Here is a 26,249-nt window from a genome sequence, read left to right as displayed (position 1 = left end):
AACTGGGCGACGCTCAGGCTGCAGTACAGATGACGCAAACCCGGGTGGCCAATGAGAGCGCGGCCCTGGCCTGACAAGCGCGAAGCGACCCAATCGCTGGGCTGGAATAGGTGGAGCGCTCGGGCGCCTGTGCGCGTTTGCCGTGGGGGCGTGGCCCGCCGGGGTTTAGTCAGGACTGCGCGGCCAGACGCCGGCGCCATGGAGGAGTACGCGCGGGAGCCTTGGTACGACGGTGGGCACAGGCCCCGGGACTGTTGCTGCGGCGCCACGGCCAGCTGTGGGAGGCGGGCGGGAGAGGCGCCGGCCACACCGCGCCACGTCCCAGACTCGGGACATTCTTAGACATTTGTGGTCTCCTTCCGCTTCCCTCCGCTTCGTTCTTCCCACTCGGGCGCCGTTAAGAAGGGCCGCCGCTGTGTGCCTGGAGAAGGTGCGGTGCAGGACCAACCACTCCTAGGTTTCCCCTGACTCTGTTGGTCTCCCCAGTCCCTCTTAACGGAAAGAGCCATGCTGGTCGAATCCATTCCAGCCCGGGGGTGGTGACGGTTGTCGAGCGGAAATCCCCGGAGTTACCATGCATGGCTTTACTGTGGTCGTTTCCGCGAATGGGGGCGGGGCCTGGGTGAGCCTATGGTGGACGAGCTGGGTCTTCCCTCCCCTGCACCGTGTGCTTTTGGTTTTTCCCAGTTGGGGCGGGTTAAAAAAGAGGGAAGAGGGCGGGGTTTGGTCGGACGTGTTCATTGTTTGAGACGGGGGTGCGACCCCGTCCTGCTTTAATAACGGTATTAGCAAATGAACATTTTCGTATCGCTGATCCAAACGTGCCAACTCCGCCTGTATCAGTTCGTTTACTGTTCGGTAGTAGGGAAGCAGTTGGCTGATTCCTCGGTTGGCCACGAGGGGAGGGGCGGACAGGGCTAATGCTTTCCCCTTGAGCACTATTTGCCGAAATGAGGGGGAAAATAATATCTGAAGTGCTGCTTCTCGTTCGAGTGACTTGGCTTCTCCCAGTGGGAAAGAGTCCATGCAATATGGCGGGGGGAAGAGGGGCTCACTTAACCCCACCCTCCTCTTCCGGCCTGCAGTCCATGGCGAATTGTAGACGATTGCGGTGGAGCCTTCACTATGGGTGTCATCGGCGGTGGAGTCTTCCAGGCCATCAAGGGGTTCCGCAATGCCCCTGTCGTGAGTCGTGGCCTTCCCTGGGTGGGGCGGTGGACCTGCCCTGCCCACCCCACACGGGATATTGCGCGGAAAACCGCTTGGAGCTGCCGTGACTTACTCATTCTGGTTCCTGCTAGCTTACTATGTGCCAGGCCTGGCTCCAGGATATGTGGTTTGGGGAGAAGTGGCAAACATGGCCCTGTGTCCCTTGTCCCCAGCACCCAACTGGGTTTTCTCTGTGGAAATACTGTGCTGTCAAAACGATCCTCATCAAATCCTAAATGTATGTGCAAGGCCAGAGAGATTTTCCCCAGAGCCAGATTACCTGGATACAGGGAAGTGCCAGGAGTTTAACTGGCAGAAGGACAGCCTTAAAGTTAAGAAAATGCTTTTAATGTAACCTAACCAATGTTCTTTTCTCTCTCTCTCTCTGCCCACCCTCTTCCAAGATCTTATCAAACGTCATGGCTTTAAATGCCATCCATTTGCTAAGGTCTCTGAAATTTATCTATCTACTCCTGTCCCTCCCCTCAACTCCTGGAACTCTTTTCTGGATCTTTGCCCACATTTTCTGTTCTTATCCTCAAGGTCTCAGCACAAATACCCCCTCCTTTAGAGTCCTTTCCTGATCTCTCAGCCATTATCATGTCTCTTGATCCCATTTCCTCCAGGGTCTGTATTGCTGTGTGAAGCTATCTTGTTTGTCTGTACCTCTGCCGGGCATCTGTCTCTCCCACTGTACTGTGAGCTCAGAGAGGGCAGGGGCTAGGTCTGTCTCATTCATTATTCCTCTATTACAGCATGGTGCCTGGCACTTAGGTGCTAGGAATCATTGAATGAATGAGAACTTCTCAACCCAAAGCTGAGAACGCCCATGTTAGGGTGCTCACCAGCCTCTGAGTTCCTAGTCCCTGCTCCACGTCTCTACTCCTGATACCCCTGACCCATCACGTTCCCTCTCTTAAAAGCTACAAACCCTGCGTGCCAGGGGCCTCATTCCTGTTCTGACTCCCCGCCTCCTCACTTTTCCCAGGGAATTCGGCACCGAATGAGAGGTAGTGTCAACGCTGTGAGGATCCGAGCCCCCCAGATTGGAGGTAAGAGGCTTGGAGAGACCTAGGAGATGGGATGCAGAGTTGGTAGTGGTCGTTCCTGTGGTTCTAGACTGCAGATTGGGGCCCACATTTCCAGCCCCAGTTCTGCCTGCGACTTCAGGACAGTGATGTTTCCCCATAATTGAATACAGAGGGGCAGGATTATGGATTCCAGAGTTTAAATCCAGACCCCGATCTTCCCTGATGGCATGACTTTGGGTTCGTGGCTTCGTCTCTCCGAACCTCATCGGTAACATGGGGATGGTGACAACAGTCACCACCTAAATTGTTTTGTAAGATAGGTCATGTACGTGTATGTCATTTACAGAGGACTTACTAAGTGCTGGTTGCTTAGTTAAGCCCTTTAACCATGTTAATGAATTTAAGACTTCAGAAGTCAAATTAACATATCAGTACCTAGAACAGGTCTTGGCACACAGCAAGGCCTCAATAAACACTTTAACTATCACAGCATTAACCAGCGTTCATAGCCTCTTTTGCGCTCCCTTAAACCAAGATCCGAAGTCCAGTTTGGTGTGATGCTTAGGAAGATCCGCGTTGCTCTGTGAAAAGCCACACAGAAGAGAAATCGGCTTGTAAACACTTGTCAGACCCCTACAAAGGTGAGGGGAATGCTGGTGGCGATCAGAGATCGCTTGACAAAGGGGCACACAGGGAGTATCCCCTAGGAGTTTACTCTCCGCCTTTGTGTCTGGGTTTTTCTCCCCATCCATTGCCAGAACCTTCAGGCCTTGGAAGCCCCCAGACCCAGCGCTGTGGATTTTGGGGCATTCTGATTCCGCCTCTGTCTCCCTACAGGTAGCTTCGCGGTGTGGGGGGGGCTTTTCTCCACCATCGACTGTGGCCTGGTGCGCCTGCGGGGCAAAGAAGACCCCTGGAACTCCATCACCAGCGGAGCACTGACCGGGGCTGTGCTGGCGGCCCGCAGTGAGTGCCCTGGCCCCCGGCCCCCCGGCCCCTTCCACCTTGTTCTGCCTGCCCTCACCTCTGTCTCCCTGTCTCTTCCCTCTCCCAGGTGGCCCACTGGCCATGGTGGGCTCGGCCATGATGGGGGGCATCCTCTTGGCCCTCATAGAGGGTGTTGGTATCCTCCTTACTCGCTACACGGCCCAGCAGTTTCGCAACGGTGAGTACCCAGCAGACGCTGGTCAGGGAGAGGTGCGAAATGCATCACCTCTCACCCTTACCTGATTCTTTTCTCTGCAGCACCCCCGTTCCTGGAGGACCCCAGCCAGCTGCCCCCTAAGGAGGGTACCCCAGCCCCAGGCTATCCCGGCTATCAGCAGTACCACTGAGGAAGTGACCACCTGTCACCACCACCATGGGAGCTCCTCCTCCATTCCCTCCCCGATGATCTACCTCGAAGGGAGGGCTGGCTCCCAGTTGGCCCTGGGACCCTCCAGAGAGGGCCTCTACTGTGCTCCCTTGTCCCAGGGTGGGGGGTGGGGCACCCCAGCTGCCCTGAAGGATGCGTCCCCTTCTCTATCAGGGCACCCCAACCCCAAATTCACATGTAACAAGTTCTCACCCCAGCCCCCTTTTCCTGGCGCCCTGATGAGTATTTAAAGCCCGTTTTGAAATGCCTGTGTTTGTACTCCTTGAGCTGCGCCTGGGAGCCCCTTGTTATGACAAGGGGCAGGGCCCTCTTCGGGGACGCAGAAGCCCTAGGTATTGTAGTCCGCAGAGAGTGTTTGTGGGATGAATGAGCAGGAGGAGGAATGAATGGAGAAGTGAACAGGCACATGAATAAGGGGGTGTGGAGACCAAGTGATGAATCATAGGCAGACAGGAACTGCTTGGGAAAGAAGTGAGTGAACAGAAGAATTACTGGGGTGGGGAAGGGTGTAGTTTGGACCTTGCACCCCGACCCCTCCCTCCCATGCCCCCACCACCAAGGCTGGGAAATATGACTGCAGTGAAGTCTGGCTTTCTGAATCCCAGTCACCCCATTTGTGAGTGTGATCTCCCTCTCTGTGGCCTCACCATGGACCTGGGGTGGAAGTAGGGGTCAGAAAGATCCAGCTTTCTTGAGGAAGGTGCCATCTGTCAGTCTCCCCTTCTGTACCCCCGAGCTATTCCTTGATGATGCTCAGCGTTGCAATTTTCTTAAGAGCAATCATAAAATAACCAGAAAGGAGTTTTCATATTGGGGTGGGGGCATTAGGGGAAAGAGATTTTTCTGGAGGGACATTGGCCCCAAACACTGTCTCTTCCACGCAAACCCCTACACATGTGGGGCCAACACTGTCACCACTGGGGTGCATCACGGGGAACCTAAGAATGGTTTCTTTTAGTGCAAGCCATTACAAAGAGGTGGAAATGTCCTTGACAAAATTGCTTCCTGGGGGTAAAAGTACAGAGGCCCTGACCTCCCAACAGCCTGGATGCCTCCATAGGAGTCGAAGTACCACAGGGCCAGCTTGTGTGCCTTGGTGCCGGCCCGCCAGCAGCCACCAGACAAGACTCCAGGAAAGCATGATCGGGGGTGGGGGGCTTCTGGCACTGTGTGCACAGCCCTTGCAGGACCCCCACCTGGCCTCGAGCTCGGAGCTCTAGGGGTGTCAGTTTCGGGCCCAGGGCCTTCCAGGCGGTCATGCCTTCTGGGCCGCTGTAAGATCCCTTCTTCACCACCAGGCCCCCTTCTCTGGGGTCCCCCCGCCCATATTTCAGACCCCATACTGCTCCTATCAAACACTGCCCTGCCAGCTCCTCCCAGCCTTTCCCATCGGCTATGCCACTTGACTGTGGTCCCCACAGTCCCGAATCCGCAGGCCCTGGCCCCCTCCTGTCTTTCTTCCCTGTCCTCTAAGGATCCTGCAAGCTCCTACCTCTTCTGTCTCAGCTCTGGCTCCTCTGCGTGTGTGTTATGTGCCTACTGCATCTGCCAGGTCCCTTCCAAATGGGTGGGGCTCCTATAGGTCCCTTCCAGCTGCCCCTACCCGGTCTTCCCCAGCCTCTCGCCCGAACCTCTGCCCGGCTCAGGCCCCATGCCTCTGCTCCTTAAGGTTCCGCCCCTGTAGGTGCACCCAAACACACGACCCCTCTGCCTCTGGGACCGTTCACTGTCTCCGGTCCCCAGGAGGCTGTGGGATGCGAGGGGGCCTTAGCACGGTTTATGGCATCCTTCAGGCCCTTCTGCTCTGGCTCCTCCTCAGGTTGCTGGCGCCGGGGCCGGTGTGTGTGTGTGTGTGTGTGTGTGTGTGTGTGTGTGTGTGTGTGTGAATACCGGGGTACCAGCTCAGCAACATAGGCTCGTGGCTTCGGGGGGGAGGATGCGAAGTGTCCGCGGAGTCCCTAGTCTCCTAGTTGGACCTGGGGTGTCCGGAGTCACCCAGTTCCCCAGAGCTGGGACCGGGGCAGCGGAGGAGCAGACAGGTTGGGTCTTCTCTTTGCCAGAGAAGGAAACGTGGGGTTGACCCCAGGCAGTTTCCATCGGGAGGCACTATGGAGACTGGGAGAAGGCAGGAGTGAGACAAACAGAGAAATAAGCTGAGAGACGTACCCGAGAAGACCTGGAGGCAGAGACATACAAGGGATCTATGAAAAGAGAAATAAGCTGTGCGAGAGAAATGCAGGTGGTCGGGAGCATGTGGGGGCGGGGGGCTCAGGTCATGATCTCAGGGTCCTGGGATTGAGCCTCCAGTGGGGCTCTCTGCTCAGCATGGACTGGGCTTCTCCCTCTCCCTCTGCCCTTCCCCCCACCACTAGTGTTTGCTTGCTTTCTCCTGCTCTCCCAGATAGATAGATAAATCTTTTTAAAAAGGAAAGAAAAATGTGGGTGGGGACGTGGGAAGACCCTCAGCGTCAGATGGAGGTAAACGCAGGGAAGAAGGCCAGCCAGCATAGTAGGTGCGAGCTGGCCTGAAGGGCCCCATGGACAGAGGGCTAGCAGGCCGCCCTTCCCTGAGGCTGAGGGGCCTCAGAGAAGCAGAGAGGAGCCTGACCGTGTCTCCTTTATCCCTCTGGCTCGCTCTCTCACTCTCATTTCTGATTTCATCCCATCTGCTTCCCACAAGGATTTCGTGCCTCTCCCTGGGGTTCTTCCTTCCACTCTTCTTCCTGGCTTCCCCCATCCCCTGAGCGACAAGTTGGCCTCCATCTGTCTTGATCTGTCTCTCAGCCCTCCTTCCCCATTTCTCTACTTCAGTCCCCCTGGCTGGTGGCTTGCACACTCCCCGTGGCCCCTGGCTTTGTTATCTGTTAATGTCATGGGGCAGGTGGCTAGAGGAAGTATCTGGGGGGCAAGGAAGGTTAGTGAGATGGGAAGAATCTGGGAAGTACAACGGGGTGCAACCCTGACAGCGGGGTGGGGAGTCACTGCCTCAGGCAGAGACCCTGAGATGCTGGGGAGATTGAGACAGAATAGAAAGAATTGGGACAGAGCCCACAAGAGGGACCAAGACAAAGGGAAGCCAGAGTTTAAAGAGATATCAAAGGAGAGTCAGATGCAGAGAAAGCAATATCAAAGAGAAAAAATGGTAGGACAAGTGAAAGGACAGGAAAAGAGAAAATGTGAGAAGGGAGATAGACACAAAAGATTGGGAGATGGGGCACCTGCGTGGCTCAGTGGGTTAAAGCCTCTGCCTTCAGCTCAGGTCATGATCCCAGGATCCTGGGTTCGAGCCCCGCATCGGGCTCTCTGCTTGGCAGGGAGCCTGCTTCCTCCTCTCTCTCTGTCTGCCTCTCTGCCTGCTTGTGATCTCTGTCTGTCAAATAAATAAATAAAATCTTAAAAAAAAAAAAGATTGGGAGAGTGAGCCAGCCAGTGGGGGCAAGGGAGAGAAAGGAGCAGAGAGAGTCAGAACAAAACAAAGAAGTGAGAGAAAGACATGAGAGGGGGACACACATACCCTCTTACCCAGCATCTGGGGCTTGCTGGCCTGGGTGTTGTTTCTTTTTTATGTAAGATTTTATTTATTTGGGGGAGAGAGAGTGAGGGAGCACAAGCAGGGGAAGGGCAAAAAGGGAGAGGAAGAAGCAGACTGCCTGCTGAGCAAGGATCCTAATGCAGGACTCTATCCCAGGACCCTTGGATCATGACCTGAGCTGAAGGCAGCCGCTTAACGGACTGAGCCACCCGGACACCCCTGTCTGAGTGTTCTTGCTTCCTTTGTTTTCTTAGTGGCAGCTGGAGAACAGGGCCTGGCTGGGCAGGGCAGCTCTGCCAGCCCCAGCACCGCAGGTTATCAAAGTGGGTGGGAGGAGGGCAGCATCCCCTGGGGATACACTTTTGGACAACAATGCTGTGCTGTTGTCTCAGGTGGCGTCAAAGAGCTCATTTGGGGCCAACCCCTGCAGCTGACCAATGGGAGTCATCTGGGAATCTGCAGTGTCCTCAGAATGCCCGCAAGCACAGAAGAGGAACGATGTGCCAATGATCCCTTCTGGGGGGACAGAGGAACCTTCCTTTTGTTACCCTCCTTATACATAAGGGGAAATGGAAGGCACCAAGAGGTATGGTTATGCTGCCTGAAAGTGGCAAAGCGGGCGTTTGTACCCTTATGTATAGTGCTTAGAGTTGGAGACGTGTGTTGCACCATAATGTCCGACACATCATCGATCAGCACCACAGGTGCCCTTTGAAGCTTTTCACAGGCCAGCAGAACAATTTCTGAGCCCCCGTTGTTTAGATAATAACGAAGGACTCAAGGAATGACTTGACGGACAGCCAGCTGGCGGCAACTGTGGGCCTTCACCCAGGCATCTTCTGAGAAGGTCCTGCCTGTTCAGTTTCAGAATGTTCATCAGAGCACGTGCTTTTCTGTATGTACATCTCACGGAAGAGTTAAATATGAGCTAGAGCCGCGTGGATCAACATGGGTCATTCTTGAGCCTGCAGTATGACACAGAAGAAGGAAAGCCAAAGACTGCTGTGTAGAATACAATATTTGCAGTAAACACATGAGAACAATATATGCAGTTCATGGGTCCCTGATGAGCTAATGAAAGAATAAAAAGGCGCAAGGGAAAAATCAATAAGAAACTCAGCGTTGCGTTCACGTCAGAGGGCGGAGGCGGGATAGAATGGACTAGAGGGGTGCCCAGGTGGCTGAGTTGACCATCTGCCTTCAGCTCTTGTTATGATCCTGGGGTCCTGAGATTGAGTCCCTGTGTCGGGCTCCCTGCTCAGCGGGGAGTCCGTATCCCCCTTTTCCTCTGCCCCTCCCCCTGCTAGTGCTCTCTCATGTGTTCTGCTCTCTCTCTCAAATAAATTTAAAAATAAGTAAAAAAAAAAAAAAAACAACAAAGAACAGAGTGGAGGGAGCTAACCTAGTAGGTTTCAGCTGAAGCTGAAATACTTCGTTTCTTTTTTTTAAGATTTTATTTATTTATGAGAGAGAGAGAGCTTGCACACACAGTTGGTGGGCAGGGACAGAGGGAGAGGAAGAAGCAGGCTCCCCTCCGAGCAGGGAGCCCAACGTGGGGCTCGATCCCAGGACCCCAGGATCATGACCTAAGCCAAAGGCAGTCACCTAACTGACCGAGCCACCCTGGTGTCCTGAAATATTTTTTCTTAAAGGAAAAAAAATTGGGGGCAAATGACAAAATGTTGAGAGTTTACAGGTGTCCATTATATTACTATCTTCTGCAGATTGTTGTCCATTTGAAGATATTTCATAATTTAGGAGATGAAAAAAGAATCCTACTTGCATTAAATTGAATATATAAATTAATTTGGGGACCCATTTCTCCAGTGTTGATTCTTCATGCCTGAACACAACGTCTCTTTCCATTCATTTGAGCCCCTTTTTCTTTTCTTCTGTAAATCAGTAGAGCTCATACTTTTCTTGCTCAAGGTATTCACAGGAAGTTGTATTTTCTCACCATGATGAACAATGTCCTTTTCTATTACATTAAAAAAAATTTTAAGTATCTGTAAAGGAAGGACATTCAGTTTCACATTCAATCTTGTTTCTGGCCACATTCCTCACCTTTCTTATTAGATCTAAAAGTGTTTCAGATGATTTTCTTGGATTTTTAAAAAAAGATTTATTTAGGGGCACTTGGGTGGCTCAGTGGGTTAGGTCTCTGCCTTCGGCTCGGGTCATGGTCTGGGGGTCCTGGGATCGAGCCCCACATCGGGCTCTCTGCTCAGCGGGAGCCTGTTTCCCCCCTCTCTCTGCCTGCCTCTCTGCCTACTTGTGAACTCTGTCAAATAAATAAATAAAATCATTTTAAAAATTAAAAATAAAAATAAAGATAAATTAAAAAGATGTATTTATTAATTTTAGAGACAGAGCACGAGTCGGAAGGACCGAGTGGGGGAGAGAGAATCTCAAGCAGACTCCCCGCTGAGCTCCAAGCCCAACTTAGGGTTCAATCTCATGATCCTGAGATCACAACCTGAGCAGAAACCAAGAGTTGGATGTTCAACCAACTGAGCCACCCAGGCGCCCCAGTTCTCTTGGATTTTTTAAGCAAATAATGTCCTCGGACTTCAGCCAAAGACTACCAGGAACACACTAGTGATTCAACAAAGTTGGGTGTATTAGCTCATTACAACGAGGGGGAATACACACCGTGGAGAATCCTTGGGCATCTCAGTGAAGGAAAGACCTTACAAGATTTGGGTTTGTGTTAGATGTGTTTGTGTCGAATCCCCTGACGTGACAAGGGCCGCACCATGGCTGTTTAAGGTTCTGAGCAGGGTACATACACAGGTAGTTACCAAAAACAAGATGATGATTAGTCTCATAATATCTTCATAAGGGGCGCCTGGGTGGCTCAGTCGGTTAAGTGGCTGCCTTCAGCTCAGGTCATGATCCCAGCGTCCTGGGATCGAGTCCCACATCGGGCTCTATGCTCCGCAGGGAGCCTGCTTCTCCCTCTGCCTCTGCCTGCCACTCTGCCTGCCTGTACTCTCTCTCTCTGACAAATAAATAAGTAAAATCTTTTTAAAAAATAAGTCTTCATAAAATGGGGAAAAAAAAAGTCTTCATAATAATTAGTCTTCATAATAAGCCTCGGAGACCGGGGCCTAGATGACCGGGCCACACTCAGACCATGGAACCATGTCCCAAAGTCTAACTGGTCTCTAGAGAGCCAGGCGGCTTTTTCTTTCAGTCTCATGAGAAAGTGCTGAGCCCGCTGTTTCTGTTTCACCTGTAGTATTTCTGTAAGTGCCACAAAGAGTGTTCCCTGAGCATCACCTCCCCATTTCCCTTCCCCTTCACTAGCTGAAAAGAAATCCGAGGTTATGAAATGGCTTGTGACAGCTCTGGCTAATGAACTTACATTTAAGTTGGTTAGTTGCGCTTCTAAAATAGAAGTTGTGTCATGTGTGACATCTGCTAAGGTCAGAGATGAGTTTGGGACCAGTTTTTCCACAACTATTTTCCCTACCATGGAAAACAGCAGCTGCCATGAGGAAGAAAACAGCTATTTAATTTTTTTTAAGATTTTATTTATTTGACAGAGAGAGAGAGAGGGAGGGCAAGCACAAGCAGGGGGAGCTGCAGGCAGAGGGAGAAGCAGACTCCCCGCAGAGCAAGGAGCCCAATGTAGGACTCCATCCCAGGGCCCTGGGATCATGACCTGAGGGGAAGGCAGACGCTTAACCAACTGAGGTACCTGGGCATCCTGAGCCCGCTGTTTCTGTGGCAGTTCCAAGGAGTGTATGCTTGTCTCATTGTTGATCTCTGGAGAGATTCAGGGAAACACGGTCCACAGGAGGGCGGTAGTTTTAAACAGCTCAGTGTCTAGAGCAATTATTCTGAATACACAGGATAAGGCAGTGCTGCAGTGGGCTGGTGTAAGCGGATTCTCTGCATTGAGAGTACATATATCATTTATTACAGCAGGGAAAAGGCTATTTGTATCCCTCTGAAGAGGAAGATGTCTTTTTTTAAAATATTTTATTTATTTATTTGACAGAGAGAGAGGTCACAAGTAGGCAGAAAGGCAGGCAGAGAGAGAGGGAGAAACAGGCTCCCCACTGAGCAGAGAGCCTGATGCGGGGCTCGATCCCAGGACCCTGAGATCATGACCCGAGCCGAAGGCAGAGGCTTAAACCACTGAGCCACCCAGGAGCCCGGAGGAAGATGTCTTGAGCAGAGTTGAGCAGTAACAGTGAAACCGGCTACAGTGTTTCTAAGAACAAAAATGCCCCAACCCCCATTTCTCATGGTTCTGGGGCTTTGGCTGCTATGGTCGGACTGAGCTCAGCAGAAGCATTCTGTGAGGCCAGTGTCCAGTTTTTACAAGATCAAGGTTTGGGATTAATTTTTTTGAGGGCAATGTTAGTACCAGAAGGGACCTATAAAAAAGAAAGCTACCTTTGGAGGTATTTGAAAGAAAAGCTATGAAATTTTTGTCAGGTGGATGAGTGTGTGTGCTTGAAAGAGAGAGAGAGAGAAATCAAATTCAGAATAGTAGCCATGGTCTGAGAAAACACCCAAGAGAGTTTTATTTTTCCTTAAGTGACAGAGGGAGATCATAGGAGGTCAAAAGTAATAGGGTGAAAGTAAGGGAGATCTGGGGAGGGGGCTGGGGGGCTGGGATAATTGGAGGATGGGCATTAAGGAGGGCACTTGATGGAATGAGCATGGGGTGTGGTATGAACTGATGACTCACTAAATTCTACCTCTGAAACTAATAATACACTATATGCGGATTGAATCTAATTTAAATTTTAAAAGGAGATATTTTGAAAGATATTTTAGTTGGTTACTAGAGGGTGTTAAGATATAGTAATAGTCAGGATTCATAGTGGAATAGGGGTGCCTGGGTAGCTCAATCGGTTAAGCGTCTGCCTTCCACTTGGGTCGTGATCTCTGTGACCTGGGATTGAGACCATCAGACTCCCTGCCCGGTGGCAAGTCTGCTTCTCCCTCTCCCTCTGTGATCTCTCTCGCTCTCACTCTGTCTCAAATAAATAAATAAAAATCTTTTAAAAAATGCATAGTGGGATAAAAAGAAAAAAAAGGGTGCTGTAGAATCAGAAAATTAGTCTTGTCATCTTGGGGAGAAGCTCTGCACCTCTGCAGTCATCGGCTTCCAGAAAATTCCTAAGAATCCTGTTTGATGCCTATTAATGTCTTTTTCAAGAAGTTCAAGGACAATTTTCCCTTTGATCATACAGGCTTTGGGTGGATATTTTGAAATTTGTTTATTTTTTAAGTAATCACTATACCCAACATGGAGCTCGAATTCAGGAGACTGAGTTGCTCGCTCCTCCTACTGAGCCAGTCGGGCACCCATAGGTGGATACTTCATAAATGCAGCTCAATCCTCTTAGGGAGACATCTGGTGGCATCATAGGAGTCTCTGGCAGTATGAAGTCGCATTGACCTGTGATAGGGTAGAATCTTGTATTGAAAGTGAAATTACAAAACATATGGGGTGGTCTGTTATTAACTCAGAAGCAACTAACCAGAGGTGGTCCCCAGAGGGTTTATATCTTGCTGTTATCAAGGCTAATGGCCTTGACAACTTTAGTCTCTGAAAGTTTGAGGGTTTCTCAGAAGTGTTTCAACTTTTTTAAAAAGAATTTATTTATTTATTTGGTTGTTTGTTTGAGAGGGAGAGAGAGCACAAGTGGGGGGAGGAGCAAAGGGAGAGGGACAGGCAGACTCCCTGCTGAGCACACAGCCAGATCCTGGGCTCCATCCCAGGATCTTAAGATCATGACCTGAGTGGGAGGCAGATCCTTAACTGAACAAGCCATCCAGGCGCCCCAGAAGTGTGTTGATTTTTTTTTTAAGATTTTATTTATTTGAGAGAGAGAGATTGAGAGGTATCACGAGCAGGGGGAAGGAGAGAGAGAGAAGCAGGCTCCCTGCTGAGCAGGGAGCACGATTTGATGTGGGACTCGATCCCAGCACACTGAGATCATGACCTGAGCTGAAGGCATATGCTTAACCAATTGAGCCACCCAGGCGCCCTGAATTTTTTTGTAATTCCAGTTTAGTTGACATACGCTGTCACATTAGTTTCAGGAACACATAATAATTCAAAGTGATTCATCATCTCTATATGCAATGCTCTGCTGACCACAAGTATAGCTACCCTGTGTCACCATACAACACCATTACAATACCATCGACTATGTTCCCTATGCTGTGCCTTTCCTCCCCATGACTGGTTCATTCCATAACTGGAAACCTGTACATCCCACTAGCCTTCACCCATTTGTGCCTACTCCCCCCATCCCTTCCCCTCTGGCAACCATCAGTTTGTTTTCTGTTGCTTTTACGTTTAGAATTCCACTAAGGAGGTACCTGGGTGGCTCAGTGGGTTAAAGCCTCTGCCTTCGGCTCAGGTCATGATCCCAGGGTCCTGGGATCGAGTCCCACACTGGGCTCTCTGCTCAGCGGGAGTCTGCTTCCCTTCCTCTCTCTCTGCCTACTTGTGATCTCTGTCAAATAAATAAAATCTTTAAAATAAAATTTAAAAAATTAAAAAAAATAGAACCCCATTAAGTCTCTACTTTTTCTGAAGTTTATGGATGCTAATGACTAGGGTTTGTGAGTAAGTTAAGACTTTACAGTTTTGAGATGACAGTTATTTAAATGAGTGCAATGTGCGCCCCTGTTACTGGAGAGACAAGTTGAGATTCCCCAAGTCAAATACAAAAGGAAGCAATTTCCCCTCCCCTTACAGCAAAGGCTCTCTGCCAATGAAAATCTCAGTTGGCCTAGAAAATAAACCACAGCCAGAACATGCTCATAACCCATTTGGAGGTGTTCAAAGGGGCCTCAAGACTTGGGTTCCTATCCATGTCCTACCTTTACAGTCTTTGCCATGATTGTGTCATTGGAGGTATGACATTCAAGGGGACCACCTCAGCAAGAGCCTTTAAGTTACCTCATCAATGTTGGTTCAGTATCAAGGCCAATTTAGCTCTGCTATTGTGGCTAATACCACGAGTCTGTTTTGCTACCTTCCATTCTTCTTATGGCTATCTGAAGTATGGCAAACGATATAGAATTGCCTTCATTTGTTGTCCATTTTAATAAGGATTTCTGAGGTGCCTTCAGATGAACATGAAATTATCACTGTAAGGGGCGTCTGGGTGGCTCAGTCAGTTGGGTGTCTACCTTTGGCTCAGGCCATGATCCCAAGGTCCTGGGATGGAGCCCCATGTCGGGCTTTCTGCTTGGCAGGGAGTCTGATTCTCCCTCTCTCTCTGCCTGCCACTCACCCTTCTTATGTGCTCTCTTTGTCTCAAATAAATAGATATATAAAATCTTTTTTAAAAAAAGAGAGAGAAATTATCATCATAAAAAGCTAGTTCTATTCCCTTTACAAGGAGAGGGGAGGAATTTTGGCTGCGTGAAAATACAATCTGACATAAACACACTCAAAGGAGAGGCTCCTGGGTGGCTCCGTCATTAACCATCTGCCTTTGGCTCAGGTCATAATCCCAGGGTCCTGGGATTGAGTCCAGAATCGGGCTCCCTGCTCAGCAGGAAGCCTGCTTTTCCCTCTCCCATTCCCCCCTGCTTGTATTCCTCTCTCTCTGTCAAATGAATAAATAAAATCTTTTTAAAAAATACTCAACTGAGCCTGGGTGGCTCAGTTGCTTAAAGAATCTGATTCTTGATTTTGCTTCAGGTCATGATCCTATGGGTCCTGGGATCGAGGGGATTCTCTCCCTCTACCCCTCACCCCTCTTTCAAAAGAGCCAATAAAATAATAAAAAAATAAAAGATGGCACCTGGGTGGGTCAGTCAGTTAAGCGTCTGTCTTTGGGTCAGGTCATGATCCCAGAGTTCTGAGTGGGATCAAGTCCCTCATCGGGCTTTCTGCTCAGCAGGGAGCCTGTTTTTCTCTCTCCTTCTGCCTACCTCTCGGCCTACTTGTGTGCTCTCTCTCTCTCCTCTCTCTGTCAAATAAATAAATAAAGTCTTTAAAAAAATAAGAAAAGAGATGGGGCATCTGGGTGCCTCAGTTGATTAGGTGGAAGGTTCTTGGTTGCCCTTGGGGTCATGGCCTTGGGGTCCAGGGATGTAGCCCTGCATCAGGCTCCATGCACAGTGGGGAGTCTGCTTGAGGATTCCTTTTATTTCTCCCTCTCCCTCTGCCCCCCCATGTGCACATTCTCTCTCTCTCTCAAATAAATAAATACATCTTTAAAAAATAAAAAAGGGAGTTATTACAGCTGATTTAAACAATAAATTAGGCCTTTGACAATTTTATCAAGGCGTAGTATTAAAAAGTCACCACTCTGGGGATCCTGGGTGGCTCAGTCGGTTTAGTGTCTGCCTTCGGCTCAGGGCATGATCCCAGGGTCCTGGAATCGAGTCCCGCATCGGGCTCCTTGCTCAGCGGGGAGCCTGCTTCTCTCTCTCTTCCCTACCTGTGTCTCTCTCGCTATCTGTCATTATCTCTCTCTCTCAAATAAATAAATAAAATCTTTTTTAAAAAAGATTTTATTTATTCATTTGACGGAGAGACACAGGGATAGAGGAAACACAGGCAGGGGGAGTGGGAGAGGGAGAAGCAGTCTCCCTGCCAAGCAGGGAGCCTGATGCGGGGTTCAATCCCAGGACCCTGTGATCATGACCTCAGCCAAAGGCAGACGCTTAACGACTGAGCCACCGAGGTGCCCAAATAAATAAATAAAATCTTAAAAAAAAAATTCAGCACTCCTTGGAGCACCTGCGTGGCTCAGTCAGGTAGCTGACTCTTTTTTTTTTTTTCCATTTTATTTATTTTTTCAGTGTAACAGTATTCATTCTTTTTGCACAACACCCAGTGCTCCATGCAAAACGTGCCCTCCCCATTACCCACCACCTGTTCCCCCAACCTCCCACCCCTGACCCTTCAAAACCCTCAGGTTGCCCCAACCTCCCACCCCTGACCCTTCAAAACCCTCAGGTTGTTTTTCAGAGTCCATAGTCTCTTATGGTCCACCTCCCCTCCCCAATGTCCATAGCCCGCTCCCCCTCTCCCAATCCCACCTCCCCCCAGCAACCCCCAGTTTGTTTTGTGAGATTAAGAGTCATTTATGGTTTGTCTCCCTCCCAATCCCATCTTGTTTCATTTACTCTTCTCCTATCCCCCTACCCCCCCATGTTGCTTCTCCATGTCCTCATATCAGGGAGATCATATGATAGTTGTCTTTCTCCGATTGACTTATTTCACTAAGCATGATACGCTCTAGTTCCATCCACGTCGTCGCAAATGGCAAGATTTCATTTCTTTTGATGGCTGCATAGTATTCCATTGTGTATATATACCACCTCTTCTTGATCCATTCATCTGTTGATGGACATCTAGGTTCTTTCCATAGTCTGGCTATTGTAGACATTGCTGCTATAAACATTCGGGTACACGTGCCCCTTCGGATCACTATGTTTGTATCTTTAGGGTAAATACCCAGTAGTGCAATTGCTGGGTCATAGGGTAGTTCTATTTTCAACATTTTGAGGAACCTCCATGCTGTTTTCCAGAGTGGTTGCACCAGCTTGCATTCCCACCAACAGTGGAGGAGGGTTCCCCTTTCTCCACATCCTCGCCAGCATCTGTCATTTCCTGACTTGTTAATTTTAGCCATTCTGACTGGTGTGAGGTGATATCTCATTGTGGTTTTGATTTGTATTTCGCTGATGCCCAGTGACGTGGAGCACTTTTTCATGTGTCTGTTGGCCATCTGGATGTCTTCTTTGCAGAAATGTCTGTTCATGTCCTCTGCCCATTTCTTGATTGGATTGTTTGTTCTTTGGGTGTTGAGTTTGCTAAGTTCCTTATAGATTTTGGATACTAGCCCTTTATCTGATATGTCGTTTGCAAATGTCTTCTCCCATTCTGTCAGTTGTCTTTTGGTTTTGTTAACTGTTTCCTTTGCTGTGCAAAAGCTTTTGATCTTGATGAAATCCCAATAGTTCATTTTTGCCCTTGCTTCCCTTGCCTTTGCCGTTGTTCCTAGGAAGATGTTGCTACGGCTGAGGTCGAAGAGGTTGCTGCCTGCATTCTCCTCAAGGATTTTGATGGATTCCTTTCTCACATTGAGGTCCTTCATCCATTTGGAGTCTATTTTCGTGTGTGGTGTAAGGAAGTGGTCCAATTTCATTTTTCTGCATGTGGCTGTCCAATTTTCCCAGCACCATTTATTGAAGAGGCTGTCTTTTTTCCATTGGACATTCTTTCCTGCTTTGTCGAAGATTAGTTGACCATAGAGTTGAGGGTCGATTTCTGGGCTCTCTATTCTGTTCCACTGATCTATGTGTCTGTTTTTGTGCCAGTACCATGCTGTCTTGATGATGACAGCTTTGTAATAGAGCTTGAAGTCCGGAATTGTGATGCCACCAACTTTGGCTTTGTTCTTCAATATTCCTTTGGCTATTCGAGGTCTTTTCTGGTTCCATATAAATTTTAGGATTATTTGTTCCATTTCTTTGAAAAAAATGGATGGTATTTTGATAGGGATTGCATTAAATGTGTAGATTGCTTTAGGTAGCATAGACATTTTCACAATATTTATTCTTCCAATCCAGGAGCATGGAACATTTTTCCATTTTTTTGTGTCTTCCTCAATTTCTTTCATGAGTACTTTATAATTTTCTGTGTATAGATTCTTAGTCTCTTTGGTTAGGTTTATTCCTAGGTATCTTATAGTTTTGGGTACAATTGTAAATGGGATTAACTCCTTAATTTCTCTTTCTTCAGTCTTGTTGTTGGTGTACAGAAATGCAACTGATTTCTGTGCATTGATTTTATATCCTGACACTTTACTGAATTCCTGTACAAGTTCTAGCAGTTTTGGAGTGGAGTCTTTTGGGTTTTCCACATATAGTATCATATCATCTGCGAAGAGTGATAGTTTGACTTCTTCTTTACCAATTTGGATGCCTTTAATTTCTTTTTGTTGTCTGATTGCTGAGGCTAGGACTTCTAGTACTATGTTGAATAGCAGTGGTGATAATGGACATCCCTGCCGTGTTCCTGACCTTAACGGAAAAGCTTTCAGTTTTTCTCCATTGAGAATGATATTTGCGGTGGGTTTTTCATAGATGGCTTTGATAATATTGAGGTATGTGCCCTCGATCCCCACACTTTGAAGAGTTTTGATCAGGAAGGGATGCTGTACTTTGTCAAATGCTTTTTCAGCATCTATTGAGAGTATCATATGGTTCTTGTTCTTTCTTTTATTAATGTGTTCTATCACATTGATTGATTTGCGGATATTGAACCAACCCTGCAGCCCTGGAATAAATCCCACTTGATCGTGGTGAATAATCCTTTTAATGTACTGTTGAATCCTATTGGCTAGTATTTTGGCGAGAATTTTTGCATCTGTGTTCATCAAGGATATTGGTCTGTAGTTCTCTTTTTTGGTGGGATCCTTGTCTGGTTTTGGGATCAAGGTGATGCTGGCCTCATAAAATGAGTTTGGAAGTTTTCCTTCCGTTTCTATTTTTTGGAACAGTTTCAAGAGAATAGGAATTAGTTCTTCTTTAAATGTTTGGTAGAATTCCCCTGGGAAGCCGTCTGGCCCTGGGCTTTTGTTTGTTTGGAGATTTTTGATGACTGTTTCAATCTCCTTACTGGTTATGGGCCTGTTCAGGTTTTCTATTTCTTCCTGGTTCAGTTGTGGTAGTTTATATGTCTCTAGGAATGCATCCATTTCTTCCAGATTGTCCAATTTGTTGGCGTAGAGTTGCTCATAGTATGTTCTTATAATTGTCTGTATTTCTTTGGTGTTAGTTGTGATCTCTCCTCTTTCATTCATGATTTTATTGATTTGGGTCCTTTCTCTTTTCTTTTTGATGAGTCTGGCCAGGGGTTTATCAATCTTATTGATTCTTTCAAAGAACCAGCTCCTAGTTTCATTGATTTTTTCTATTGTTTTTTTGGTTTCTATTTCATTGATTTCTGCTCTGATCTTTATGATTTCTCTTCTCCTGCTGGGTTTAGGGTTTCTTTCTTGTTCTTTCTCCAGCTCCTTTACGTGTAGGGTTAGGTTGTGTACTTGAGACCTTTCTTGTTTCTTGAGAAAGGCTTGTCCTGCTATATATTTTCCTCTCAGGACTGCCTTTGCTGTGTCCCACAGATTTTGAACTGTTGTGTTTTCATTATCATTTGTTTCCATGAATTTTTTCAATTCTTCTTTAATTTCCTGGTTAACCCATTCATTCTTTAGAAGGATGCTGTTTAGTCTCCATGTATTTGGGTTCTTTCCAGCTTTCCTCTTGTGATTGAGTTCTAGCTTCAGAGCATTGTGGTCTGAAAATATGCAGGGAATAATCCTAATCTTTTGATACTGGTTGAGACCTGATTTGTGACCCAGGATGTGATCTATTCTGGAGAAGGTTCCATGTGCACTAGAGAAGAATGTGTATTCTGTTGCTTTGGGATGAAATGTTCTGAATATATCTGTGATGTCCATCTGGTCCAGTGTGTCATTTAAGGCCTTTATTTCCTTGTTGATCTTTTGCTTGGATGATCTGTCCATTTCAGTGAGGGGAGTGTTCAAGTCCCCTACTATTATTGTATTATTATTGATGTGTTTCTTTGATTTTGTTATTAATTGGTTGATATAGTTGGCTGCTCCCACGTTAGGGGCATAGATATTTAAAATGGTTAGATCTTCTTGTTGGACAGACCCTTTGAGTAGGATATAGTGTCCTTCCTCATCTCTTATTATAGTCTTTGGCTTAAAATCTAATTGATCTGATATAAGGATTGCCACCCCAGCTTTCTTCTGATGCCCATTAGCATGGTAAATTGTTTTCCACCCGCTCACTTTAAATCTGGAGGTGTCTTCGCGTCTAAAATGAGTTTCTTGTAGGCAACATACTGATGGGTTTTGTTTTTTTATCCATTCTGATACCCTGTGTCTTTTGATTGGGGCATTTAGCCCATTAACATTCAGGGTAACTATTGAGAGATATGAATTTAGTGCCATTATTAGCCTGTAAGGTGACTGTTACTGTATATTGTCTCTGTACCTTTCTGATCTACTACTTTTAGGCTCTCTCTTTGCTTAGAGGACCCCTTTCAATATTTCCTGTAGAGCTGGTTTGGTGTTTGCAAATTCTTTCAGTTTTTGTTTGTCCTGGAAGCTTTTTATCTCTCCTTCTATTTTCAATGATAGCCTAGCTGGACAGAGTATTCTTGGCTGCATGTTTTTCTCGTTGAGTGCTCTGAATATATCATGCCAGCTCTTTCTGGCCTGCCAGGTCTCTGTGGATAAGTCTGCCGCCAATCTAATATTTTTACCATTGTATGTTACAGACTTCTTTTCTCGGGCTGCTTTCAGGATTTTCTCTTTGTCACTAAGACTTGTAAATTTTACTATTAGGTGACGGGGTGTGGACCTATTCTTGTTGACTTTGAGGGGGGTTCTCTGCATCTCCTGGATTTTGATGCTTGTTCCCTTTGCCATATTAGGGAAATTCTCTCCAATGATTCTCTCCAATAGACCTTCTGCTCCCCTCTCTGTTTCTTCTTCTTCTGGAATCCCAATTATTCTAATGTTGTTTCGTCTTATGGTGTCACTTATCTCTCGAATTCTCCTCTCATGGTCCAGTAGCTGTTTGTCCCTCTTTTGCTCGGCTTCCTTATTCTCTGTCATTTGGTCTTCTATATCACTAATTCTTTCTTCTGCCTCATTTATCCTAGCAGTGAGAGCCTCCATTTTTTATTGCACCTCATTAATAGCTTTTTTGATTTCAACTTGGTTAGATTTTAGTTCTTTAATTTCTCCAGAAAGGGCTTTAATATCTCCAGAGAAGGTTTCTCTAATATCTTCCATGCCTTTTTCGAGCCCGGCTAGAATGTTCAGAATCGTCATTCTGAACTCTTGATCTGACATATTACCCATGTCTGTGTTGATTAGGTCCCTAGCCTTCGGTACTGTCTCTTGTTCTTTTGTTTGTGGTGATTTTTTCCGCCTTGTCATTTTGTCCAGATAAGAGAATATGAAGGAGCAAATAAACTACTAAAAGGGTGGCAAAGACCCCGGAAAAATGCGCTGCAACCAAATCAGAAGAGACCCCAAATTGTGGGGGGGAGAAAGGGGATAAAAACAGCTTCTGAAAAAAAAAGAAAAAAGAAAAAAAGAAAGAAAAAAATTTAAAAAATAAAACAAATAAAAAATAAAAAAAAGAAAGAAAAAATATATATATTTAGATGAACTAGTCAAAAAATGTTAAAAAAGAAAAGGGTAAAAGTTTAAAAAAAATTTAGCAGAAGAAGAAAAAAGAAAAAAGAAAAAAAAATTGAAAAAAGAAAAAAAAAATTGAAGTAGCCGCAAGACTAAAGAATCATGGGGAGAAAGCCATGAGTTCCGTGCTTTGCTTTCTCCTCCTCTGGAATTGCTCTGCTGTCTTAGGAATTGAATCTGCTTTCTCCTTGATAGATGAACTTCGTCCTGGCTGGATATTTTGTTGATCTTCTGGGGGAGGGGCCTGTTGTAGTGACTCTCAAGTGTCTTTGCCCGAGGCGGGATTGCACTGCCCTTACCGGCGGCCGGACTAAGTAATCGGCTCGGGTTCGCTTTTGGGAGCTTCTGTTCCCTGAACGCTTTCTGTAGAGTTCTGGAGGACGGGAATGAAAATGGCGGCCTCCCAGTCTCCAGCCCAGAGGAGCCGAGAGCCTGGGGCCCCACTCCTCAGTGCGCCCCCAGAGGACAGCACCCAATCACTCCCGTATCCCCAGCCTCTAGCCGCGCTCCGAGCTCACCCAGCCCGCGACCAGTTCAAGGTAACCCCGAGCTGAGAGTTCAGTCCTCGGCTCTGTCTCTGCAGCCGGCTTCTCCGTTCTAATACCTGCGAGCTCTCCGACACTCTGACACCCCCGATCCTTCTGTGACCCTGCGGGGCCTGGGGCCACGCTGACCCCGCGTGGGCTTCACCCCGGTTTAGCCCCTGGAGCAATATCCCTCAGTGGAACAGACTTTTAAAAGTCCTGATTTTGTGCTCCGTTCCTCCGCCGCTTGCCGGGAGCCGGCCCCTCCCCCCGCGGTCTATCTTCCCGTCGTTTTAGATTCACTTCTCCGCCAGTCCTACCTTTCAGAAAGTGGTTGATTTTCTGTTTCTAGAGTTGCTGTTCTTCTTCTCTTCGCTCTCCCGTTGGATTTGTAGGTGTTTGCAATGTTTAGATAAGCTATCGAGCTGATCTCCTGCTACCTGATGTAGTCTCAGGCTGCTACTTCTCCGCCATCTTGACTCCTCCCCCCAGGTAGCTGACTCTTGATTTCCACTTGGGCCATAGTCTCAGGGTTGTGGGATCAATCCCAAGGAGGGCTCCACGCTCAGAGGGGAGACTGCTTCTCCTCCTCTTCCTCTGCCCTTCCCCCAGCTTGACTGCATGTGTGCTCGCTCTCTCTCTCAAATAAATAAATCAATCTTTTTTTTAAAAAGTTGGGTGGGTCAGTCAGTTAAGTATCCAACTCGGTTTCAGCTGGGGTGGTGATTTCAGGGTCATGGGATGGAACCTGCCTCCTCTTCCCCCAGGCTCTGTGCTTGGTAAGGAGTCTGCTTGAGATTCTTTCTCCCTCTCTCTCCCTCCTCCTTTGCTCCCCCCCACCCCCGCGTGAGATCGTGCGCGCGCTCTCTCTTAAATAAATAAATAAAATCTTAAACTTTGACACTCCTTAATCCCCAAATACAGAAATGAAGAGAAGGGTATCTCCTTTGTTAAACAAGATGATCTCTCTCTTAGGTAAAGGAAACAAGCCATCTCTTTGCATGGATTTCTGCCATTTTTGCTCTTTTTAAAAATTGTATAAATTTCCTTTTATAAGTGGGTGTCATGCCCAGTGTGGAGCCCCATGAGGGCTTTGAACTGCCAACCCTGAGATCGAGACCCAGATGCTTAACCCATTGAGCCACCACCCAGATGCCCCCAGATGCCCTTTTTGTTCTAAGGTGGCCCTCAAATGAACAATCTTGTTCATGGCAGAAGTTTCCCAAAGTAGTTACTGCAATTTTGACATTTCTCCGGTGAAATTATGCCAGTTGCGGTTAGATAAACATTTGTGTTGACATTCTGCTGAAAAAACATGAAGGACACAGGTGCTTGGCCTGAAAGGCACAATTTTAGACTGGGAAGATCCCATGAGAATCGCAGTGCTCCATAAGGGAGGGGGTGTTGTGTAACTGGTATCTCCAGATTCCCGCTAAAGGCCAATTGTCAGGGTCGTGGGCCAGGAATAAAAACCCTCCTGGCTGAGCGGATGAAATTAAACAAAGCAATTCTCAGGGACACAAAGACAAGACTGAAGAAGAAATTCATGTATGTTTTGTTTGTTTTATTGCAGTGAAATACACATAACATAAAATGTACTATCTTTACCATTTTAAGTGTACATTTCAGTAGTGTTAAATACGTTCATTAATATTGTGCAACTATCACCACCATCCATCTCCATAGCTCTTTTCATCTGTTTTTTTTTAAAAGATTTTAACAGAGAGAGAGAGAGATCACAAGTGGGCAGAGAGGCAGGCAGGGGGGGGGGGGAGGCAGGCTCCCCGCTGAGCGGAAAACCAGATGTGGGGCTCAATCCCAGGACCCTGAGATTATGACCTGAGCCGAAGGCAGAGGCTTAACCCATTGAGCCACCCAGGCACCCTAGCTCTTTTCATCTTATAAAACTGAAACTCCAGGGGCGCCTGGGTGGCTCAGTCGGTTAAGCCTCTGCCTTTGGCTCAGGTCGTGATCACAGGGTCTTAGGATCAAGCTGGTGTGCAGGGCTCCCTGCTCAGTGGGGAGTCTGCTTCTTCCTCTTTCCTTCCCTCTCCCTGTGTAGCCCCCCAACTCACACTGGAGCATGCTCTCTCTCAAATAAATAAAATCTTAAAAAAAAAAACCTGAAACCCTGTACTCATTAAACATTAACTCCCTCTTCTCCCCTCCCCCACAGTCCCTGGTAACCAACCATTCTACTTTCTGTCTCTATGATTTTGACTCTTCTAAGTACGTCGGGTAAGTAGACTCCTTCGGTATTCCTCTTTTGGGGATTGGCTTATCTCACTTAGCATAATGTCCTCAGTGTTCATCCATGTGGTCACATGTATCAGAATTTCCTTCCTTAAAGGCTGAATAATATTCCATTGTAGGTATATATGATATTTCGTTTATCCACTCATCCACGGATGGACACTTGGCTTCCTTCCGTGTTTACCTGTTGTGAATAGCGCTGCTATGAACACATGTGTGCAACATCTGAGACTGCTTCCGCATCAGATTTTCTAATGGTGATCCAAGGCTTGTTTGTCCAAAGGATGCTGGTCTGAAGAAACGGACTCCTCAGACCCCAGGGCCAGTTTGGGAATAAATGTCAGGGCTATGCTCTTTCTCTTCCTATAGACTTTTTCCTTTTGTTGTCAAGGAACGCTCAACTATGTAACTAAATATAACACTTATACGTTTCACATATACAATTGGACAGACCACAGAAATAGGTGCTAGAAATCTAGAAAACATTTTTACCAAGTAACACTATGTATCTGATCAGATAACCAAAGTCTGGGGTATCCTCATTCCTAGGAAAACAAACAAAACATCCAATGCAGAGGACCTCATTGAAATGTCTATATTCGAGGCTCTATGAACTTACTCCCAAGCCAAGCATGGGCAGGGAGGTGACTCAATTAGCTGGAGACACAAGGGTTTTCAGATATGTGCGCTCTAACTGAGTTGAAGGTCTCAGAACAGAGTAGGGCAGTGAGGATTTCTGCCCAATCTCAGCAAAACCTTCTCCATTTGTGTAATGGGCATTAGCCCATTAGTCAAAGACCATCAGGAACACAGCTGCAGTCAAATCAAACCGGGTTTATTAGCTTGCTGCAACGAGGGACACCACATGCCGTGGGGAACCATGGAGTATCTAAAAGAGGGGTGTTGGAAGAAAGTGATTATGGGATTTGGGCTGGTGTTAGATGGTTTTCGTGGTTTCCAGGCTACAGTCTTGCCCTTATTTTGTTAAATTTGTTTCTAAGTGTTTTTATTCTTTTTGATGGTACTGCAAATGGAATTGTTTTCTTTCATTTTGGATGGTTCATAGCTCATGTATAGACATACCATTGAGTTTTCTAATATTGATCTTATATCCTGCAACCTTACTGGTCGCATCTATTAACTCTAATGTTTTTGTTGTAGATTCCTTAAGATTATCCATGTATAAGGTCACGTCATTTGCAAATGGAAATGATTTCATTTCTTTTTTTTTAAGATTTTATTTATTTATTTGATAGACAGAGATCACAAGTAGGCAGAGAAGCAGGCAGAGAGCGGAGGAGGGAACAGGCTCCCTGCTGAGCAGAGAGCCCGACGGGGCGCTCGATCCCAGCTACCCTGGGATCACGACCTGACCTGAAGGCAGAGACCTTAACCCCCTGAGCCACCCAGGCACCCTGGAAATGATTTCATTTCTGCCTTTCCACCGTGGATGCTTTTTTCTTCTTGCCCAAGTGTCCTGGCTAGAATGTCAAATAAAAGCGAGAGGAAACATCGTTATCTTTTTTTTTTTTTTTTAAGTAAGCTCTACACCTAATATGGGGCTTGAACTCACCACCCCAAGATCAAGAGTCATATGCTGTACTGACTGAACCAGCCAAGTGCCCCTGGAACATCCTTGTCTTGATCCTGATCCACTGTTAAGTATGATGTTAGCCGTGGGCTTTTGTCCTTCATCAGGTTGAAGGTGTTCTCTTCTGTTCCCAGTTTGTTGATGATATGTGACTTCTCAGCTTAAAACAACACACAACAACATTAACTCACAGTTTCTGTGGGTCAGAAGTCAGGACGTGGCTTAACTGGGATCTCTGCTTCAGGCTTCATGAAGCTGAAATGAAGGTGCTGACAAGGGCTGCAGTCTCATATGAGGCCTGACTGGAGAAGGATCCAAGTTCACTCTGGCTATTGGCAGAATTCAGTTCCTTGGGGCGCCAGGGTGGCTCAGTCATTGGGCATCTGCTTTTGGCTCTGGTCATGACCCTGGGGTCCTGGGATCGAGCCCCGCATTGGGCTCCCTGCTCAGTGGGGAGCTTGCCGGCTTCTCCCTCTCCCACTCCCCCCGCT

At 47.2% G+C, this 26,249-nt stretch overlaps 1 protein-coding gene across 4 annotated transcripts; it reads left to right on the top strand.

Annotated features, from left to right (window-relative positions):
- The first annotated feature begins 107 nt into the window (after window positions 1-107).
- TIMM17B (translocase of inner mitochondrial membrane 17B) lies at window positions 108-24,311 on the top strand. Of its 4 annotated transcripts, XM_045994987.1 has the most exons (8): window positions 108-224; window positions 1,086-1,185; window positions 2,198-2,261; window positions 3,078-3,206; window positions 3,295-3,405; window positions 7,540-7,733; window positions 24,091-24,152; window positions 24,287-24,311. In XM_045994987.1, exons 1-8 carry the CDS (start codon window positions 199-201, stop codon window positions 24,294-24,296), a joined length of 696 nt encoding a protein of 231 aa, XP_045850943.1. In that variant the 5' UTR covers window positions 108-198; the 3' UTR covers window positions 24,297-24,311. The 4 variants fall into 4 exon arrangements, with proteins under 4 accessions (XP_045850943.1, XP_045850942.1, XP_045850945.1 ...); XM_045994986.1 differs by lacking the exons at window positions 24,091-24,152; window positions 24,287-24,311 and having other exon boundaries at window positions 7,540-8,675; XM_045994989.1 differs by lacking the exons at window positions 7,540-7,733; window positions 24,091-24,152; window positions 24,287-24,311 and adding an exon at window positions 3,486-3,863.
- Window positions 24,312-26,249: the final 1,938 nt, after the last annotated feature.

Source organism: Meles meles, chromosome X (genome assembly GCF_922984935.1).
Source record: "Meles meles chromosome X, mMelMel3.1 paternal haplotype, whole genome shotgun sequence".
Taxonomy (NCBI): Eukaryota; Metazoa; Chordata; class Mammalia; order Carnivora; family Mustelidae; genus Meles; species Meles meles.
This window is presented reverse-complemented; position numbering and strand designations above follow the sequence as displayed.

Coding starts and splice junctions, on each gene's coding strand:
- TIMM17B (XM_045994986.1), top strand. CDS start 199: ATGGAGGAGTACGCGCGGGAGCCTTG. Junction 2,262..3,077: donor CCGAGCCCCCCAGATTGGAG/GTAAGAGGCTTG, acceptor GTCTCCCTACAG/GTAGCTTCGCGGTGTGGGGG. Junction 3,406..7,539: donor GGCCCAGCAGTTTCGCAACG/GTGAGTACCCAG, acceptor CTGTTGTCTCAG/GTGGCGTCAAAGAGCTCATT.